The sequence below is a fragment of the Ostrinia nubilalis genome, chromosome 27, assembly GCF_963855985.1.
Source record: "Ostrinia nubilalis chromosome 27, ilOstNubi1.1, whole genome shotgun sequence".
Lineage (NCBI taxonomy): Eukaryota > Metazoa > Arthropoda > Insecta > Lepidoptera > Crambidae > Ostrinia > Ostrinia nubilalis.
Genome location: NC_087114.1, coordinates 4,605,321 through 4,628,585, shown reverse-complemented (window position 1 = coordinate 4,628,585; position 23,265 = coordinate 4,605,321). Strand labels below are relative to the sequence as shown.

Below are 23,265 nucleotides of genomic sequence, written 5' to 3'. Positions count from 1 at the left end.
GTGCTTTGTTTTAAATATTGACCAATATTTTTTTCTATATCTAAACTTCCTCTACTAATCCATTTTTCGAATTGAGGGTACATTGGTTTTCAATTAATTTTTTTTTCCATTTTTCGCAAATTAATTTTTGTAAATGTAGGTAATATTGTTTCATCACAAATTGTTAACCTTGATTAAATTATGTCCACTTTCCTTATTCTCTAATATAATGGACGTCATGAATAATTAATGTAGTCTTTTGGATGTTTAATTGAAACATCTTCAACATACAAACTTAATCATATTTTTTTAAAACGTTGATATTTGTCACAAAAACTACTGCTACAACTCTTAGGCGATTATCACACTGCACCGCGCTCCGCCGCGGTCCGCGTGGCGACATAATATAACGAATCCCGCGCGCAAACGCGTTGTCAGTGTGTTGTGCCGCGCGTGTTTTCTATACAAACTGAGGTATATAATGATTAAATCTGTCGTCCCGCGTACCGCGGCGGAGCGCGGTGCCGTGTGATAATCGCCTTACTGAGATCTTTAAATTATTGAAAGAAGATCCAAAATTTATGACCTTTAGCCCGTTGTATATTCATGTTTACGCTAAACACAAGTTGTCTCTACTACTTGTCACTTCAAAATCACATTTAAGTTTATATCATCAACTTTTTATATTATTTATCACTTTTCTTCTTTAGTTCCATCTTTAACAAACGTCACAGTTCTTTCAAATTACGTCGATTGTATCTTATCCATTTGTTCATCTCTTTCTTCTCCATTTCTTTTGTCTTTATTATCTACTTCTTCATTCTTTTTGTCTGTATATATTTCTTCTTCTTCCTCATCATCTATTTCTTCTTCTTCTCCAGTTCTGTTTCACTGTGGATTAACCAGTTTGTCTATCCACGGCACAAACTTCTGTATATTCGTGTAGACTCCAGGTAAGTGTTCGCGGCCGCAGCCGATGCCCCACGAGACGAGCCCAATGAGGGTGCTTCGCCCCTCGAGCTTCATCGTGAGAGGGCCGCCGGAGTCGCCTTGGCAGGAGTCTCGGCCTCCCTGGAAGTAAAAAAAATTAATGAGACCGATGGTAGCTTAATTATTGCGGATGATGCGAACTTTGTGATGCAGTAATTCCATGTTCAGCCTTCTACCTGTAAGGGCCTGTTCCCCCCATAGACACCCCGTTTTTTGTAGGAACTGTTTTTTGCAGAATACCGTTTAGTGGTATACCTAGTTTAATATCCAATTCGTTCGAATTTGTAATTTGAATTTAAAACACGCATAATGTGTGTCCACACGCCAGTCCAGTTTTGCAGGAGCCTGCATTACTGAATCCCGGAAAACTGGATTACCGTGGGAACAAGCCCTTACTGCGCAGCCTTCACTATAAAGTTTTATTGGTAAGCTGTTGATACTAGCTACCTAGAAGTTGCAGCGATGAGAACTACAGCACTAATAGTATAGTTCTGTTTTCTGTGGGCTTATAGGATCTCACTCCATTTGGAGATTGCTGTGTTATCACAATCGGCAAAACCTTAAGGTTTACAGCTGCCTGTCGGGTAATTAAAGTCTACATGGTCAATTTGACCAACTTTAAATGGTTTAAAGAGAATATGAATTTCAGAAAATGACTTCCATCCCATTTGGCTTTTGAACCCTGAACCCATAATTTGTTGAGAGAGAACAACACTTTAACCACCGGAAGAAATGGGCTTTATTATCAGAAAGTTAAGTTTATTTATAGTTCCTGTTTAGCCCAAATTATTTAACTGGCATTATTAACTGGCAGCGCTGCCCAATGGCATTAAGTTCACCTAATGTACCAATTTTATTGCATTAAAGAATAAAATATATAAAAAATATTTACCTCTTTGTATCCCGCGCAGAGGAACACGTCGTGTATCGTCTCCCGCCTGCCGGCCGCGCGGAACCATCGCTGGCACCTCTCGTTGGGGATCACTTCTACGTCCACTTCCTGGAAATTAAATAATAATATTTTTAAAATAATCTTGATCATTTTCACATGGCGCCACTGCGCCATCTAGTCAAGATCAAAGCTTTTACCTATGAGTACCAAAGAATTATATTTTTTAAACATCTACGAGTATATCCTAGGTTTGTACGTAGAAAACACCCAGCCCTAAAACAAGCAGAGCTCATAGTAATTGCTTGATGGCCCGATGACCTCAAGAAATCATCATCATCATCATCATTTCAGTCATAGGACGTTCCCTACTGAATATAGGCCTCCTTTAATGACTTCTACAGCGCACGGTTGGTAGCGGCCTGCATCCAGCGCTTTCCTGCTACCTTTATCAGGTCGTCGGTCCACCTTGTGGACGTCTCACGATGTGTTTTCCGGTACCTCAAGAAATAAATAACATAAATTGAATTTGAAGATAATGAATATTAATATGAAAGATAGCTGAGTAGCTGGATGAAAAAAGTGGGAGGCAGTAAACTGTCATTGACAGTTATTAGACAGACTAAGAACTTTACCTGTAAAACAGAAGGCACGGTGCTCTGTCCATGTCGGGTCCTGCCCCAGCCTGCGACTGTAGCCATTTTGCCTGCTAACTTCATCTGCTTCTGGGGTAAGCACACCTGAAACGTTAAAAATAATAGTAAGAATAAAATTATGAATAAAATTATTACTGTTCTCCACTTATCGACAGTTAGTTTTTGTTAAGGCTTTTATGGTGTGAGATTTCAGAGGACTTAAGAGTCACCATAGTAGTTTGACGAAGTAAATCTTAAGGTTTATAATAATAAAAACAGCCAGAGGAACTGGTCATTTTACCGCTAACTGCTGAAACACAACATTGTTGTTACGGACAGGCTTACATAAGATAGTGGTAGCTAGTCAGACGGACTTACAACCTACCAAACTGAGAAGAATATTGCCTCAGCTGAGAATTCAATCCGGTACCATCGGGTCTGACAGGTGGTCTTACTACTAGAAGTAAGTACTAAACCACTATTGGCTATTGTGTTTTTGTAATAGTAAATATCCTTGGACATTTTTACACTGCGCTGCTAGCCCCAATCTTTTATAGTGCAAACAGCTAGGGACTGGAATTCTCTGTTTTTCCCGAGTATTGTAATCCGGGCCTCTTCAAGGCGAAAGCGAATATATACTTACAGGGCAGGTATGTACCTACCATCCTAGACCTCACCTAACTTTAGATGCAACTGCAGTCAGAAACCTGATTTGTGTTGCATGAAAATATAAACTATAACCAGGCCTGTTCATCTCCGCGAGTTTACATCGAAAACAAAACACGCACGATGGCCCACCTACAGGATACTATTCGACAAGGCCTCACATACGAGCGAACATTGACTCACGCACGCGTATTCTTGTGTATGATGGAAGAAAATAAAGAAAATGATGTACTAAATACTGTGCAGTATTTAACTGCTTAAATAATAATAAAAACACAGAATGTACTTTTTTAAGTTGCCTCAAGACACTGAGAGGTAAATAAGTAGTTAATATTATTCATGATAATTCATGCTAAATCATGTATTTCCTCCGCCATTTTCCGCAGTTTGGCACCTCACGTCACATCATTTTACCGAAGTCAGCCCTATAGCTTCGGCGCAGTGCCGATCACTGACGTTTGTCAACAAAATGGTGCTTGACTCTTGAGACAGGCTAAATTACACCATATTGTTAATGACATTGCGCATACATTTTTTTAAATACCTTCGCGAAGTAAAACTTCTGTACGTAGTACTTATTATTATTCTGTGCTATAACTATAAATCTTACCGGCAGTATATGCTGCTTAAACACCACCCCCCTATCCAGCTGCACCAGCGCCACATCGTTCCTGAAGTCCGCCGGCTCGTACGCAGGGTGCACCTCTTTCCTCTGGACAGCGAACTCCTCGTGCGAGTACCTTTCACCAGCATCTCTCACGTCCCATTCGCCTAGACGCACGCGCAGCTGGGAGTTTGGGGTTCTGGGGATAGAAAAAATATATATTTATAAAGGTGTATTATAAGCTTTGTTATAGGGCAGAAGATTCATCATCATCAGGTCATTTAGTTTTCATTGCTGGAGGACGAATCTCACTAATTTACTTTAAGCAAATGGAGGATTTGTTCAACACTCTCCATGCTGGCCAAACGGGTTAGGCCCAGAACAGACGGTGAAACGCAACTGCAACTGCGTTACTTTTGAGTTGCATCTAAGTTTCTGTCATAGCGTCCGTTGAGAGACCACCCATGACGCGACCAGTTTGAAACTTTCAGTTTCAGTTTCATTCATCAGAATCATCAGAAAGTTGCAGTTTCGTTGCAGTTGCGTTTCACCGTCTGTTCTGGGCCTTAGGGAAACCGCATAAAAAGAGGAGGAGGATCTATTCTACTTAGCGGATTCAGACGATTTTATGGATAAATTATTCTCAGTAGTGGTTCGCATTTTATTGTTAACACATTTTTTATGATTTCCAAGTGATTTTCACTTACCTACATAACACTTTAATGAATTTTGACTGAATGGTAAAATTTTAAAATCAGGCTAAAACACTTTTGACTGTTTTTTTGCAGTCAAGAGTGGTTTTGACCACGCTCTTGGTCTTGGATATTGACCAAGAGCATCAGTCAAAACTACTTTCTGATTTTTGCAGTCAAAAGTGGTTTTGACCGATTATGACTTTTGACTGTAACATCAACATTACTTACGTAGCAACGCAATGCGCAGCTGTGATGACCCAGCGATCAGATATGAGGGCTCCACCACAAGCCAGCTTCTTGCTAAGGAACCCTGACTTGATCAGCGCCGCCTGCCAGGGGTGGGACCCGAAGCCCGTGGAATGGCCCCCTACGATACGGTTCGACCTGGTGAAATGTTCCCCGCAACCTGAAAAGTGGAAATTATTCTGAGATAGATTTTTAATATTACTTACATTTCAATGAAATCATTGTCCACTTAAAACGGTTTAAAAAGAGTTTACTAAGATATTAAAAAAAGAAGAAAGAAATAAACTCCTAAATGTAAGTTATACAGCAGTTAACAGATCCGAATATTAAAATAATTTTACAAGTTCTATTTGAGAGACTCAGAAGGCTAGCCTAAATAGCCAGGCTAATTCTTAGCCTAATTCCTAACGCCTTGTATGTATGTCTCTATCTCTTGTGTTATAATGTCGCTAAGAGAGAAAGGGATGATTAAATCCAAAACTTTGGATTTTTGTCAGACGACTTAATATGTCCCCAGCCATACATTTAAAACATACAATGTGAACGAATAAAGCGGTGCGTGCTTACAAATACTTAACACGTGTTATTGACCACATAAAGCAATAACTACTAACTAACTAAGACCAGACGATTTCTACTGTCTACAATTTGTGTAGTAACGCCAAAACTTGCACTAAAAATTGACGTGTATAAATTATCAAATAAGCATTGAGCTACATTGAGTACAGCGAAGTGACGTCTAAAGTCGTTTCCTACCCCATTTTGTTACCCTAAAAGCATTTCAATGTATCAAATTGAACGCGTCTATTTTACTAACAGTTTCTTCTTTGTGAAGACACAGGATTTGATCCCCAGAGACTCTAAAACTCAGTGAAATTGCTCGATAAGCGTGCATCTATCACATTATCATTTACTCCCAATGGGACTTGTAATTTCCTTAACCCTTAACCATGCCTGGTGGCGCAATACCAGCCACAAAATCTAACTTCCTGATCTACCTGCTAAGTCTCAATCAATATTGACAAGTTTTGGCGTTTCTACACTCCAGCTACCGACAATGTAGAATAGAATACTTGTGCGTCAATACTATCTAAAAGATCATTGACCAAGCGACAAAAAACAAAGCTGCAAATGCGTCGATCTGTGTGTAAGCGTGTGCGGCAGAAATGGTGCGTGATGATTATGAAATTGCTGTGCTGTTTAAGCAAGAAAGTGACAGTGCTATCTTAGGTGACGGGGAAACTCGCTGAATAAGACGTATGACACTTATGTAACATTATAACGCGTTCATAAATCTATAATTATAATCACAAAGTTATAAAACTTTGAAAAACAAAGTTAAACAACAGAAAATGTATTTAAAATTAGTTTAAAGAAACACCATGTTGGGCGCCAAAATAGTAACTTGGCGCCCAACGTGGGACAGCCAAAAAATATTTATCTCATTTAAATCAACTGTAAAATAAGTACATGGCATGCAGTCAGCTAGAGTTTCACCATACCCTAAGAGAGCCCAATAAAACAACATCTCACCAGGAAAACTTGGCCTCTGCGGCTTATGACCGTTCGTGTGCACTGGCACATAATCATCATCACCATCATTGTAATGTGTGTTCTGCGTCGTTGTCTCGTGGTACGAGGGTTTCACGTGAAAATAGTGGTTCTGGTATTCCCAGTCCGGCTTTGGTGGGTCCGGTTCTGGCTGGTTCAGATCCGGTTTCGGCCGGTTCAGATCCGGTTTCGGCCGGTTGTGCGCCGGATTCGGCAGGTTAGTGTCGGTGTAAATGATGATCGGGTCTTCGAATTGGTTTGTGTTTTGGTAGTCGTAGTTTTCGTGAGGGAATGTGCCAATGAGCTCAATGAGATCACCTGTTTTCAATATTTATGTTTTATGGACAGTATTATGCAGTAGTTAAGTCTAATAGTAAAACTAGTAATTTAAAATCTTTCGTTTTCTTAGCTAACTTATTTGTAAAGTATTCTTACTATGTGACAAAATAACTAAAGTATTTTAATCAGGAAAATTTGTAGTGTAGAATAGATGTCTAAATGGTGTCTGATATTATTTTCACCAGTGCCTGATAAAGTTTCAGATAGCTATCTGTAATGTAAAGCTTACAAATAACAGGGGATAAATCTGCTAAATATTTGAAGACTAACTTCTAAGACTTGTGAAACCAAGGACAAAAGTATTATTAACGAGACTTGTAGAATCAAAAATTACAGTTTATCTTTTAGGTAAGTTCCTGACAAGCTATCGGAGGCTTTATCGGGCGGCAAAAATAGGTTCAGAGTGTTGTCTATGCTATGTTATGTGTCTCGTTTGGAAACCAAACTCAAAAAGGAGCATTCCGAATTTCTACCACTAATCATAAAATCTATAATACTATTTTTAATAGCACATACGAGTAAGTGTTGCTTTCTCAAGATTTATAATTTACATACATAAACTTGTAATTTCTTCTGAAGCGATACGTCCGCGTTTTTTGTAATCTTGTATAATAATTACGCGAATTTGCACGTTATGTACTATCTATAGCACGTCAAGCTTTACATTTTTGGTGCAAAAATCGTTCTTATTACAACTACATAAGAGCTTAATACTTGTAACTTGAAGTGCATTCGTTTAAACAAACAATGTACCGGAAGTAAGGAAACAAAGTGATAGGAGCGTAATAAATACGATATTAAAGCATGTTCATTAAATAATTAACGTAAGTGCGCCTATTAACGACCCCCCAAAATTTGTATTCTATTACCGCCCTATTTTTCTTTCTTTCATAAAATACATAATAACAGGTTCCAGAAAACACGTTACCTAAAAAATATCTAGATATGTTTATTGACTATCAAAACGATTAAAGTTTGTGTTCGTAAATAACCAGTAAACGGAGTTATTTGACATAAAATGGGACGCGCCCGCAACAGACGCACTTTTCATACAGACGCGCTTCCAACTACTTAAGATGCACCTTGTTATTAATTAGCGATTTTAACACATTTAAAATGAGTATACCAACATGTTTTTGCATAACAATATTAATTCGTACTTTAGTTTCCTTAATAAACCCTCAATATAGCCCTCTCGCTGTATTTTTGTGGCTTAAATACAATTTTAAATAAGGGCGGTAATAGAAACACTTTTCATAATTTGGTTCCTAATAACGACCCATGGCGTTGTTAGAATTTTGATAAAGTTTTTTATTTTAGTATTTATATCTTTAACCACGCATTTAACCTCCATTTTGTTGTCTTGATCGATTCATAAGAATATTTCACATAATTAAATCAATTAACGCCATACGTTAATTGTCATAGGTTTGGCATAAAACTACAATGAACATTAAAGAATATCTCTAATAATGTATGACAATAGATTTTATAAAAACCTGTTAAATTCTAATTAGTACCTATTTGATATAAAATAAAACCTAATAAAAATGATACTTCACTGATCACGTCTTCATTAAAGTAGATATTTTAGCTGGTTACTGTTTTCTTTTTACGGTCGCTAATAGAATAAAGTAATGTGCATACTTAATTCTATTACCGCCTCATAACTATAACGCCACCTGCGAAGACTTATAAGCCTGTATTTTGTATATAACTAACATTTATGACATGACACCAAACCAATCATGCGTTACTACAACTACTATGTAACTTTTTAAGATATTTTGAATAATAAAAAATATTTAAAATAATTATACAGACCGTGTCCATTGTCCATAGTTTAAATTAAAATACACAATTACACACAATTAAAATAAAAAACATATGAAAATGATAGTCAAATTAAAAATAAAATATTAAATGAATATTTAATTTTATTAAAACTCAAATATAGTTTAAATAATGACCCCCACTACTCACTAGAACACCGGGTACCGCGTAATCAAGTATAATAGAGGAATTTATTATTCTACTATTTTTGCTTGATTTATTTATTTATTTTCGAGAAGCGTGTCTTTTCTCTTTTAATAATAAAAAAAATAAAAAAAAATTGACTTAAAAAAAAAACAAATTTAATTAAAACTCAAAGCAAAACAAATTTAACGTCAAAAAATCAAGTGGTTCCCGAGCCTCTGAGCGGGAATCGAACCCGTGCCTCTTGGAATATACCCAATTGAAGAGCAATATTCTTAGCGGTCGGTAATAGAAACAGAAAAAACGTTAATAGAAACACACCTCGTCTATAGGTCGGAAATAGAAACAACTGCTTTTTCAGATTAAATTGCTATTTATTAATTATTGTGTGATTGAATACTAATTTTTACTACTTGAATTCAAAGATTACTTCATCATTGTTATAAATAAATTAAAGTGTCTTTTCTATCACCACGTCTTATATCTAATTTTCTAACGTTTATCCGAAGTGAGCTTAAACTGGCGGTAATAGGCGCATTTACGTTAATGTTAATACTGTTATGTAATCTTAAACTTGGTTTTTAAAGCAATGTCATGTAAGTTCAATGATTTTCTTTATGTAATACTTTCATAATAGCTGAAAGTAGTAAGGCTGACTTGCACCAATAACTTTGACCGTAACTATAACGATAACCGCCGTTTTTTGTATGGAGTTTGACAGATTTTTGACGTTTGTCGAAGTTAAAGTAAGATGGTGCAACCCAGCCTAAGTAGGTGAAGAAACACTGTAAACTACTACTGTAAGCTACTTTTGTCGTTGTACAGTACTTGATATCATCAGTGAAAATAATCATTATTAATATTATAGTATTGTCACTATACACTTCTGTCACTTGCCATTAAAGTTCGATAACACTCAAGTATTCCATATATGACAGTAACAGTAGGGCGCTACTATCGAAATCAATACTGAGATATTAGTTCCGATTTTAGCCACTTGACGTTAGAATCGTTTGACTATACAGTCAAATAACATACTTTTAAGAAACTGTCAAAATGCATATGACCATAGTATTATGCATAGCAATTCTAAGTTATTTAATGGTTAATGGTGTCCAAATCATCCAATTCAAAGAAATAATTAAACAGATTTCGCAATACGAATCTTATGTCTAAGTCAATTAAAATCCAGTCTAAAGATAAAATTAAATAACAGTCCAAGATATTAAGTGAGTTACTCAGCAAATCAACTACATTGTTTTAACTCAGTGCGTTGCAGATTTGTAATCTGTCAAATTATACCATCTTAAAATTGTTTGCCACAACGTTGCTACAGTTATTAATTTTTAACAAATAATAAAATATACCAATTCATTCTCTATTGCTTCGGTAGGCCATTTTCAGGACATTTTCAATAATATACGTTTTTACTTTTTAATATACATAAGTATGTAGCTTTCCGTACTACCACATCGGGACAGCATTTCGACTAGAGTTGAGTAGAAGTGGCGGATGTAACTCAGTCATTTTAACGGTCATTTCTTTATTACAGGAATAATAATAATATAATTTAAGTACATGTTGACTTTTATGTCTCACATTTGTTGCAATTAAGAGATTTTTTATTAGTTAAAGTAACAATTTTTTTTGGTCATTCAATAGTCGTAAATCGCAACTCTGTGGCGTCCCGCCTTGGCCACGCTCCAACGGGCGTGATATAACGTTCACTTTCACTCGCTAGGATTTTCACCTGCATCTCGATTTGGTGATAAAAGATCGCACTTTATACTGGTATATACAACTACGGAAGATGTATACCGGGATAAGGTTTTATTGCTCAGAAAGCTGATGTAAAGTTGAGTATGTCGTAATTTTGGACTTTTGGTTGACAGTCGTTATGTAAATCCCGGGATCACTCTAACAACAACAAACAACAACAAACAGTACCTACGAAATCACGTAGGTACTGTTTGTTGTTAGTAGATCGCAAAATATAATAACACATGTAACGAGTACAAATTAAACATCATATCAATGCTATCTACTTGGTCTCGACCCGTGGATAACATTAATATCAGCATAAAAAGCTGAGAATTTAAAACAATTCATAAATAATAAGATAATAATATATCCTTCGACATTTTACACTACGCCGCTTGTCCCAAACTAAGCAAAGCTTGTACTATGGGTACTAGACTACGGATATAAACATACTTAAATAAAAAATAACACTTTCAATAGTTTTGTCATTATTTTATCTAAGTAGGTAATACAAATTTTGTAGCATATCTTAAAGTTGATTCTTCTATTTTTATAATAACACTAATAGCTGTGCTCGCGGCTTCGTAACTACGTGAAAAATCCTTATCACTTGGAGGTACGAAAAATAGTTTACATCCTATTCTCAGATCTACTGACTATTCACACAAAATTTCATAAAAAACGGTCTTTCTGAAGACTTTTGTTACAAACACAGTGACGCGAGAAAATGAACTGTAAAATTAAGTATATTTGAACTCAATCTACTTTCATTCTACAAACAGTAACTTATTATTCGTCAGAGCAAAACCTAAAAACCGATCGTACTAAACTACTTATTTAAATTTACCACATCCAGCAAGCTATATTTGGAACGTAGCGACCTGAAAAAGGCCTACTCATTTAAATTGAATCAAATATGAACCAAACAAACCGTAAAGAAAATTAGCGAGTCCAACGTGAAAGTGAGAGATAATAACACATTACAAAACTGTGGTAAGACCGCGGAAGTGGCGCCCTACCATTATGCGTCTTGGAACGAACGGCGCGTGAACTTGGTTGAGGTACAAAGCAAAAAAGATAGCGGGTTATTCTTCGTATCTATGGTAAACAAAAACTTTGGATTCGAATTAAAAAAGCAATAAAAGTTTTTTTGTTTATTTAATTAATCTATTCATTCAGATATATCAAAATTCCCGTTAGTCCCTCTAGCTGGGAGTGAGTTCACATGCTCACAACAATAGTAGAATTGGCAATCTGACATTGACACCGTTAAGCTATTTTGTCACCTCAATTTTAATTGTAACAAGTGATTTTTATTATTATGATAATAACGTAGACACATGTATTTGTCGCATCTTTACTCGTATATTGAAGATCTAATTCACGGCAGTCGAACAGTTTTTAAAACTAGTCCATGATGATTTTTATTAAGCGAGGTACATTACAAATTATGTTAATTTAAGAGCTATTTATTTAGAGTAGCAATGCAATGATAGATTAAACAGTTTTACGCATTTAAACAAAAATCTATTGGCATGCAACAATTCAGCAATTACTGATAATAATTTAAATAGATTTAATAACCGAATATTATATCGGCATGTTAATATTACCACTTTACACGCTTCCGCTCTCGCTTATGACTTGCACCCTCCAGAGAGAGTGGTAAGCACATTACGCCCGAGTTTCGTAATACGCGACGCTTAGCGAATACCGAATTCTCTTCTAACCTTCTAGTGGACAGGATCCTAATGACCTGATTTCCCTTTGGCTGAATGGTTGTGGAGCTAAGATTTAGTTTTAGCTCAGTTTTGTTGGTTGTGGAGTTAGAGCGGTTTTTTTTATGCATATACAGGGTGAAATTTTATAATGCCACCAGTTATATTTCTTTTCCTAAATTAAGGAATGTTTCCTTTGAGTAAAATTTTCTATCTACAGTATTAAGAGTACTTTCCCTCTAGGTGGCATTACAAAATTCCACCCTGTATATCAAGGCAGGCATTTGACCGTAATCGCGCCTGGTGTTAAGTGGGATGCAGTCTAGGATGGTACATATCTGCCCTGTAAGTGTATATTCAGTCTAACATTGAAAAGGCCCGATTATAGATAGTGTTTGGGTAAGACAGAATCCGTTAAAATTCGGGTCTAGATTAAGATAGGATGAAAACTACTTGAAATCGGATGATGGAAAATGGATGAAATTGAGATACAAATAATTTTACGACTACTCCGGACCGTGTTATCACAGATACCGATCGGATTTAGATTCAAATTTTTTTTGTATGTAGGCCTTTTTAAGGGCACTTAAACGCGCCTCAAATATAGCTTTCCCTACCAGTATTTCGGGACAACATATTATGGGCTGGTGCTGAGAAGAAGTAGCGGAAGAAACTCAGTCAGCTTTGTCGGATCGGACGTAGTGAGAGTCGTAAGAAATATTACTATTTTTTTATTATTATTTTATCACGGCTTACGTGTCTTACTATTTTAATTTTTTTATTATTTTTGAAGAGCAAGATGAAGTACCAAAAGTCTTCATATAAAGGCTCATTCGGAAAAGATAGAACTTAGATATAAAATAATGATTTTCAGTTTAAAATTATTAATCTATACGATGGATATAGTAATTTCGTAGCATTAACAATCGCTTTAATTTGGAAAACAATAACTTTTTTTTATACAAGACTTCAAGGAAAATTCTTTTTTTCGTGTATGTATGTAATTAGTGTAATTACATTTTCAAATATGTAACATATTATGTTATAATTCACGTCACAAACCATTTTAGCACGTGATATTTTGACCACTTTCTCGTCCGATTGTTGCATGAACAAAATTAATTAATTAGTCACCAGTTAATTGCAATCATGACATCATTGTTAGTTACATAATTAGACTGTTAATTAATACTTTTCATTAGAAAGGACTCTTAATTTGGTTACCTTTAGTTTACTTAGTGATGTGAATCTAATTTTTTCCCTTTTAAGCTTACTTAACGATACTTATTCATTAACAAAAATCATTAAAATTAATAATCATCATCATTAATTTCAGCCACAGGACGTCCATTGCTGAACACAGGCCTCCCCCAATTATTTCCATATTGACCGGTATTAAAATGAACAACAGTTAATTTAAAATATAATATTTACTGTAACAGCATTGTTAATAATAAATGCTGCGTAAATGCTTTATTCAATAAAAAAACGAATTTATTTCATAAATATAAATTAATAACGCGTGTCATGTTCAATTCTATTAAAGTTGTGTGTTTGACAATATTGTGAAATTAATGTGTGAACATTAAATAATTTAGTCTTTTTAATTATATTCGTGTAATTTTTAATTGTGTCTGTTTTTGTCAAGTATTTATTATTTACAAATGACACATGCTTCTTATTTTTATTATTAATTTGAGTCCGACTACACACGTTGGCCCCAACGTTACTCCAGCGTTTGGATCTACGAGTATATTACAGTTTGTGTAGCCAATCCGACTACAAACGTTGGCCCCAGCGTCACTCCATTACGTGGATCTAGAAAAGAGTTTGTCCCAATGTTGTTGCCAATACTATTTTTTAGGCCCACACATTGTAGAGATGTTGGAACCAATGTTGGGGCCAACGTGTAGAGTGTAACAAACACTGCAAATCCCGCATTTAGCACACTTAAATTGTCTACATAAGTTTTAGACGCCCTGTATTAGAATTGCCAGCCAGCTGTGAAATTGCAGTTTTCCTCCATGCATTTGGACTGCAAAAGTTATGTAATTGACTGCAGTTTCTATTCTGACAAATTAAGGCCTGCTTTTGGATTGAACTTCAACGTTGTTGTTAGATCTTTGGCCTTAAAAGATGCTCCCGAACATTTTTTAATATCTACTTGAAAAAAATGCACTTGGATTTGATTTTGATAAGTAACTCAATATATCTGTAGCTAAGAGCATTCGTACGATAAGAGAAAGGTCTTGCGTTCAATTCCCGAAAGAGGAAAAATATTTTTTCAAGTTCCCAAAAATTTAATATTGAATTGGCTAGCTGGCATGCCGAATGCAGTTCGCCATGGATTCGATTCCAACTAGAGCAAAGACTCAAGTTCTAAAATCAAATATTGCTAGCTATCAGTCTGAATGCAGGTCGTCTATACCTACAGGTCTACAAATTACAGGTCGCCCAACAAGAGCAGTAACTCAAGTTTAAAAAAAATAAATATTGCAGGCCGAATGCAGGTCGCCTATACCTACAGGTCTACAAAATACAGGTCGTCCAAATTACAGGGCATCAAAATACAGGCCGTTCAAATACAGGTCGTCAAAATACAGGTCGTCCAAATACAGGTCGTTCAAATACAGGTCGTCAAAATACAGGTCGTCCAAATTACAGGGCATCAAAATACAGGTCGTCCACTTACTTGCGTTATGCACCACCGGCGCGACCTCGCTTGGCCTCTCTGTCGTGTCTCTGTCCACACAGCAGGCCCAGATCATCCCTCCCGAACAGAGGTCCATGGGCTTGCCTCCTCCGAGCACGCAGGATATGCTGAGACCGCAAGGGTAGCGGGCGCCACGGTACCGACAGGTTTGGGGTATCACTGGAAAGAAGGAACGAGGTATGAGAATGGTTGTAAGAAATATTATCATGTATGGCATGTGAAGTATATCCTTCTAACACGGGTTTACAATATTTTGCCACCGTTTTCGGGTAATGATAGTTTCTTGTCCAATGACGATTCCTACTCTGTGATTGAAAGAGAAAAAACAGATTTTATTTGTGATATTTAATTTTTCCCTATCGTAGTATTGGGGGGGGGGGGGGGGTACCGTACTTCAATAAATAAATAAATAATCTTTGGACAATTTCACTCAGCGCCAGCTCTCGGCATAGTAGTCCGCTCTGAACCACTACACCAAACGGCCGACAATAGCGTGAATATCAAGTTAAGCTCTTAAAACTATGAGAAAAACTTGAAACTTTTTTATGCCTGCTAAAACCCTATCTCTAATGTAGATCACAGATTCGTGTCAAGATGAATAAAGATGCACAAGAACTATGTGTGTGTATGTACTTACGTAGGTACAACATACATAGGTAGGTAGCTTTGTCAGTATATTTATAAAAAAAACATATATTTTCTTTTTCTGTTTCTGTTTACTCAATTTTTACAAACGATACCTATGCATAAACTATTTGTGAAAACTATTTTGGCAAATGTGAAGTTTAATTGGTAACTCTACAGGGTGGAAACGATAAGTGATCTCACTCGATTATTTATATACTATACAAGATATCGAAAAACTGGTTACTGATCCTGAAAGTGCTTCACGAGCTCTTTCAAACGGCATCAATAATAGGTTACAGAATAAACTGGAACTATCCGAAAATTCAATGTTTCCAGCTTCCATACATTTGGTAAAGTTACATAATATTAAAAACTACACAAGATATCGCAGAACTAGTTACTGAGCCTAAAAATGCTTCATTAGCTTTATCCAACGCAACGGTATCAATAATAGCTTACAGAATAAATGGTATCTATTAAAAATTTCAATGTTTTCATCTTCCATACATTTAGTACTAACACAGTCATAGCACTCATCTCTTGATAATATTATAGCAAGTAAAGCCTAAAACTAATGTTTTCCACAAATAATTTTAAATGAATTGCAAGTTACGAGTTTATTTAACCGACTATCTAAGTTTATTATTTAACAAAAAATGAATTACACTTCTAATATTGTGTGGTTGGCTTACCTACATTTAGTATGGAAGCTGGAAACTTTGATTTTTCGGATAGTTCCAGTTTATTGTGTAACCTATTATTGGTACCGTTTGAAAGAGCTCGTGAAGCACTTTCAGGATCAGTAACCAGTTTTTCGATATCTTGTATAGTTTAGAAATAATCGAGTGAGATCACTTATCGTTTCCACCCTGTATATGGGCATTTCTCCACTAAATGGAAAATCGCTGTCCCAAGCTAAATTTATGTAGTAAACCTTAAAATTTCTCAGGTTTTTGTATCAATACCGACATAGAATTAGGTATTCTTAGCATGACATAGCATATTTAGTAATTTAATCATAGAATATTCGAATAAATAACCTCAAACGTCTCAAATCACAGTCCCCTGGTACGTCCCTTTTCCAGAATTACACATATTGTTACAAATGTTTATTATATTGCTGTTGATATTTAAATAAAAAATATCCAAATACATTAACAATAACAGTTAGCATCTTAATACATCACAAACAATGTTTACAATATAATTTTAATCAAAATATCCTTCTGAGAATGCTGTCCTCAAATTATTAAAACATTCCCCTGTTAAAATTTTAAAACCGGTTTAAAGTCATATTTAGTTTTGGCGCAAAGCACTTAGATCGCAAAACGGAACGCAATAGGTGTTAAGGTTGTTCAGTTGTGTAGCTAGTGGGCAGCCGCTATTTTGTTTAATGCTACTACTGCGTCATCTGGTGAACCACGCGTCTCGGCCGTCAGTGAAAACATTCCCCTGGTGAGCCTTTTTTTAAACTATTTTAAGAGTTTTAATAACGACAATTTGTTTAAATTAATTAATCTTCTAGTATGTAGCCACATAAGTTGCGTTTATTTTAATGTTTTTAAATGATATTGTTTTATGAAGTATTCACGTAAAAATAACATTCCCCTGGCGAACATTCCCCTGTCATTTCATAGCACAGGGTACTGTTCATACCACAGGGGACTGTTCATACTACTGTTTTCCTAGGTTTTGACCACTAAAATAACGTCTTTTTAGTAGGTATTATCTCAAAATTTCACCGAAAAAGAAGCTACGCGAAACATGAGAAGAATTTCTAGAACAAAAACGTATAGCTGTGCAATTATGATATCATCGACTTGAAACATTACCCTAAAAGAAAAATTGAAAAAAAGAAGAAAAAATAAAAACTTTAAATAAAATCAGTTAAAGATATGAGTTGTCGTGAGCATAAGGCTGTAAAAAAGGTTTGGAGGGAGCACTGTGCTAAGTTTCGTGCAAAAAAGAAAGTCATGAAGACATAACAAATAATTTGTGTTTCTTTACGAGATCGAATCAGAAATGAGGAGATCCGTAAACGAACTAAAGTCGGTGACATAGCCCGACGGATTAGCAAGCTGAAGTGGCAATAGGAAGGCACATAGTACGCAGAACTGATGGCCCATCGGCAGCAAGGTTCTGTAGTGGAGGCCGCGTGGACGTCCTACGCTGCGTTTTACGGTACACAAGGTGGACCGACGACATTATAAAGGTAGTAGGAAGGCGCTGGACGCAGGCCGCTACGAATCGATCAACATGGAAGTCTTTGAGGGAGGCCTATGTTCAGCAGTGGACGTCCTATGGCTGAAATGATGATGATGATAATGAACAAATAATTTCGGAAGGGAAAATACCTATATCTGATTCAGAAGATTTCGCAGAAGAACATCAGGCGCCTTTAAGATCATCTGACCCAACACGAAATAACAAGAATAGCGTTTCAATATTACATTCACCAGAAACGGGGTCAAAAAACAAAAATTAGCAGTAATAATGTTTTTGTTTATTACTTTTTGTATTTTTTTGGTTCTGTTTTAAAAGGCAGGATACTACATTTTTGATTATTATAAAGACTGACTTTAGTGTCATACAATTTAAGTCTTAAAACTTAATTGTTCGTTAAGTTTAATGCTACTGTTATTAGGCTTAAGAAAAGTCATTATAAATTAGTAATATTTGTTTTAATAATAATATTTTTTGTTTCAAAAACTTACATATTTTTATAATAGCAAAGAAAAATAAAGAGTTTGTTTATTCAAAGAAAAATACTAATTGTTTTTGTCCATAATACATTCCCCTGGGTGGTTGCAACATTCCCCTGTCGCAATTTTGCGAAAAATCGCCAATAACTAAAAAACTAAGGGGAAAATGTGTGGGCTTTTTTTAGATATGTATTTAAATTACTATTGCCCTGAATTTCGTTAACAAAATTTCTCAACATTTAATAAAATTACTTCAGGACAGTCTTGTATGGACGATTTTCCAAATAGCAGAGAAACACCCATATGTGTTATAGAATGCTGTTTGTTTTCTTAACAATAAAAAAAAAAATATTCTGATGTCCAAAAAGTTTATAGTAAGTCTTTGGATCCAATTTCAAACCACTAATAAATGATTTGAAGCAATCTCTATTGCATTATTATGACACAGATTTGAAAACTGATACTGATGTGTAATAAAAGACAATTTATTATGGAGATGTGTAAACAAAACATAAACAGACGTAAAATTATGATAAACAACCAATTAAATAAAGCAAATTACTAAATAAATACTGAAACAAAACAATAGGTACTAAATAAATAAAGACAGCCTCTCGGGAAATGCTTACCACAAATTAAAGATAAAGTCTCTGATGCACAGAGTAACTCATATATTTTAGGCTTTAAGTAAGCTTTATGTAAGAAAACTAAGATAAAAATGTACCACAGTGCATGAACTGGTAACCTAAATCATCAAATTTAAACAAAGATGTTAATAATGACAACATTGTAATTTCATCTATTTAACGGTATTATTTTGTCAATATATCAGGCTCTCGATCGACTGAATCTATACCAATATTATGAATGCGAAAGTAACTCTGTCTCTCTCACTTTCACGCCTAAACCACTGACTGATTTTGATGAAATTTGGCATAGAGATAGTTTGAGTCCCGGGAAAGGACATAGGGTAGTTTTTATCCCGGTTTTTTCGATAAAGTTTCTCTGTGAAAGACAAAATTCCACGTGGGCGAAGCCGCGGGCGGAAAGCTAGTAAATTAAATACGTCACAAAGTTGGTGAGTATTTATCTAAGTTCAGAACAGCCTGTCTCGTAGTACAGTCGACAGCATATCGGACTATTTATTTTTGTTACAAACTGATACATTACAATTAAAAAATGTCTCTGTATTTTCTTGTGTCTTAATCTTTGCCACAAGTACGATGATAGAACACCGGCCTAGACATTTAATTTTTTTGAAAATGTCACTTATTACAATCACACAAAGTCCCACAATGTTTAGCTTGATGACCCGTCATCTTTAACTAAAAGAAGTCCACAATCAGTTAACTTGAATTACCCAAGATTTACTACGAAACTTCATTTAACGCGTCAATGGCACGCACTTGACCAACATTTGTAAAACAATAGCAAAAACAAAACAAATATTCTTATTTACTAGTATTTACAATCGTGGTTCCAGGTTAATAATGAAAGAGGATAATTGAAAACTATTAGAGATTTTTAAATGAACGAGTAATTTAAATAGCTAAACTGTGCCTGCGACTGCGTGCGCGTGATTTGCGTGAATATACTTAGTTTGAATAATATTTCCCGTATAAGCAACATTTTTCTGTATCTATTGGCCGTAGGGTGATGTTATAGTCTAAAGTCTTCTTCTATAAATGGGCTATCCAACACAAAAATATTTTTTCAAATCGGACCAGTAGTTCCTGAGATTAACGCGTTCATCGAACAAATTCTTCCGCTTTATAATATGTACTAGTATAGATGAAACAGTAGTGTAGGTACCTAGTGTACTTCATTAAATATTTAGAATTGTATTTAAAAGATTTGCTTTGCCCATAATGTGAAAAAGTACACTAACGTCATCTTAGTAATCACAAACTAAACATACTATGTACTATCGAGTACATAAATTGAAACTTTTTAAAATAAATACAAGCGTAAAAGCAATATTAGTTTAGTATAGCTTATTTAAAAACCAACAAGTAACTAATTGTTCATTAATGTAACTTCCTATTCGTGTAACAAGTGTACCTATTTGTAAACAATGATCATTATAAGTAGGTAATTAATACAATATTAGTTTAAACTATTAAAAGTTTTAAAGTAATTTAGCTGCAACACGCGATGACGCGACGCTTAACGTATTTGATAGTACTATTAGAGCAAAAAATATATTAATAGTGCTATTAATATTATAAACCATTTAGTTTAAACAAAAACTGCTGAATCTGAGTGCTTCATTACTTAAAACCAACTACATAAATTCGCTATTTTACTTCCTTAATTATTTGCGACATTAGTTTTATAACAAAATCACACAAAAAATAAAAACAACAATAGTTGTCATATTACATTTTTTGTTATAAGTTTTTTACTCCAATAAAGTGTCGTAACCAGCTGTAAACACAAACAAAACAATAAACAGCTACAAACACGCGATATTAGATTACTGATCTACATAGTCCGCGCCAATAGGAACTGGTATTTCTGTAAATACATACAACATTGCTGTTGAAACATTGTTAAATGACTAAAATAAATAAATCTTCTTTCTGTATATTGAAAAGGAAAACTGTCTGACTGACTAACGTATCAACGCACAGTCTAAACTGCTGGGTCTAATTTGGCATGACCTTTTTTTGGAGTACTCCTTTCGATAAATTAATATATCGTGTTTCAGGGTTTTTTAGAATTTATCCCCTAAAAGGGGTAAATGAGAGAATTGGGCATGGCTGAAAACCAGTGTTGCAAGGATCTCTCCTTACAACGTAGACTGAGCCAGGTCCAATTGCCTTCGGTGTACTTCATAATATTATAGTTGTAAGTCTAACTACCTGTACCTGTCTAATGGTTCGAAGGCAATAAATACATTTTTTATTTTTATTTTTTTTAAATGAGGTGACAAATCATCATGAGCATTTGCATGGTTTCCAGGGTCTCTATTTACAAAATCAAACACGTTAGAGACTTTCTGTGACAGAACGAACTCCTATTGACTAGATAAATGGTCGGAGTCAGCTATTTTTAGCTTTATTTACTACTAGTCTGCCCCTGCTTCGGACAGGTATTCTTTTAACAAAAAATATAAAAAAGGAATCTAATGATGAAAGAATTTTTCAAATCGGTCCAGTACTTTCGAAGCCTATTCAACACAACATAAAAAAATAAATACAAATATTTCCTCTGTATAAAATACAGAGACTGCCGCGGCCGCCCGAGACTTCGTACGCGTGGTTCCCGTTTTACCCCCTTAGGGGTGGAGTTTCGTAAAATTATTTCTTAGCGGATGCCTACGTCATAACATCTACCTGCATGCCTTTCAGCCCGATCCGTCCAGTGGTTTGGGCTGTGCGTTGATAGATCACTATGTCAGTCAGTCAGTCAGTCAGTCACCTTTGAGTTTTATACAATTATTCTCCTTTTATACATTTAGATAGATAGATAACTAACCGCCCCGACTTCGCAAAAATAGAATTCCAAAGTTTCGGAGCCTATAATACAAACATGCAAAATTAAATGCAAATATTTCTTCTTTATAGTGTCTGTTAGAAACATTGCCAGTTTCTATAGACTGCGCTTGCTCAGGTGAACGCACTGATCGATCATTTTCACTATCGCGCTCACTCTTGCTATCAAGATGATCATTGTGTCAAATAAATCACTCTATAATGATATTTTTTTATACTAAAAACTATTTTTAAGTTGATTTATTTACAAATTGACGTTTCTACAAATTGATATTATATTGTCTTCGATAGGTTGGAATAAGTTTAAAGTTTTATAATATTTGTTTTTAATCCGTGTTTAGTTGGTTCAAATAAATAATAAATAAATATCTTTGAACATTATGAACTGCATCTAATCGCAAACTAAGCAAAGCTTGTACCATGGGTACCTACTATATAAAAGATATACTAAATAATAAGTTATAGTTTTCATAAATAACACGTTTTGTAACATAATTTGAATGACACTTTCAAGCTTTATTAGCTTAAAGCTCCTCGTTAAACTTTTATTTACTCGAAAAGCTGCAAGAACAGTTCTTTCTGAGCTATTTATGTTATTAAGACATTGTTATTTATGAACACTCTTTAACAAAATAACATGACCTATTTTGTATAAAACTTCTTCTTAACAAAATAACATGACCTATTTTGCATAAAATTTTAAAGACGCGGCGAAGCAATAACGAAATGGAAGTTTGTATTTAAAATAAAATAATCTAGAATCTCACGTCCATGATTGAAAAGATATTTTTTATTAATTAAGGGGGCTACAGTTTAGTCTATGTTTTTCAGGTCTGTAAAGATAAAAATGGTAACTAAGAAAAATATGGTCCTTTTGGCTTTCATATGAATTACGTATATCACAAGTAGGTACCTAAGTACTTTGGAAAAAGCTTGCTTTACCATTTCCTATTTCAAAACTTTAATAAGCTAACTACTTACTTTTCCCCAACAAATCCATGATAGAGTCGTCTTCCTGTGATGATGCATAGGCATTATGGTGGTACGATCCCTTCCTCCTCCCAAGAGCATCCAAGAGAAGTATATCCTTTTCTTGCTCGTTCGAAGGCCTTCTCCTATCCGAAGCAGCCTCATCCTTCAAGTCCAAGTCGTCTTGCAAAGTCAGAACGTCATTCTCAACGTCAGAACTTAAAACACAATTCGAAAATGCCGCGAAAATCACAAAAACACTTATCAGATTCATCTTTCCACTTGTTCTTCTTCGAATTTTGAAATTTTGAATTCCATCTACGTAGTGTTCCATGTCACTCGTTCACACACATTTTTGAACGCGTTCGATCCGACGTCTTTACGCGCGTAGCGTTACGTCGGAAGTAACTGCAGAGTATAGTGAGTGCCGCCTCTTTTCACTTTCGGGGAGTTCCGTTTGGTGACGAACTTTTGGATTTGGAATCGAGATTACGAAATTTGAAAATTTGAACTGTTGTTTTTATTTTTTCTTCTAATTTTAGCGAATATTAGAGGTTTTGTGCCAGCATTTCGTTACTTTTTTTCTATTTTAGACTGAAATATAGCAAAGGTGTTGTCGGTTAGAGTGCGTGATGCGTATAAATGGCAAATGCGTTTTTAACAACTTCTCGGTCGCCACGTGCTCGTTAATTTGTCTCTAATTAGAT

General features: G+C 35.1%; 1 protein-coding gene across 2 annotated transcripts; it reads right to left on the bottom strand.

Moving 5' to 3' along the window:
• On the bottom strand, nucleotides 1-23,178 carry LOC135085029 (serine proteinase stubble-like). 2 transcript variants are annotated; one of them, XM_063979810.1, is made up of 8 exons: nucleotides 22,571-23,178; nucleotides 14,743-14,922; nucleotides 6,238-6,573; nucleotides 4,687-4,864; nucleotides 3,770-3,962; nucleotides 2,494-2,598; nucleotides 1,862-1,969; nucleotides 1-1,050 (listed from the first exon to the last, which is right to left on the bottom strand). In XM_063979810.1, exons 1-8 carry the CDS (start codon nucleotides 22,890-22,892, stop codon nucleotides 868-870), a joined length of 1,605 nt encoding a protein of 534 aa, XP_063835880.1. In that variant the 5' UTR covers nucleotides 22,893-23,178; the 3' UTR covers nucleotides 1-867. The 2 variants fall into 2 exon arrangements, with proteins under 2 accessions (XP_063835880.1, XP_063835881.1); XM_063979811.1 differs by lacking the exon at nucleotides 6,238-6,573 and having other exon boundaries at nucleotides 22,571-23,176.
• Nucleotides 23,179-23,265: the final 87 nt, after the last annotated feature.

Bases quoted from the DNA above. Each gene is read 5' to 3' on its own strand.
- LOC135085029 (XM_063979810.1), bottom strand. From the start codon at position 22,892: ATGGAACACTACGTAGATGGAATTCAAAATTTCAAAATTCGAAGAAGA. The intron at 2,599-3,769 runs GTAAGATTTATA...TTAACGTTTCAG, and splicing joins TTAAGCAGCATATACTGCCG to GTGTGCTTACCCCAGAAGCA. The intron at 1,970-2,493 runs GTAAAGTTCTTA...TTTAATTTCCAG, and splicing joins CCGTGCCTTCTGTTTTACAG to GAAGTGGACGTAGAAGTGAT.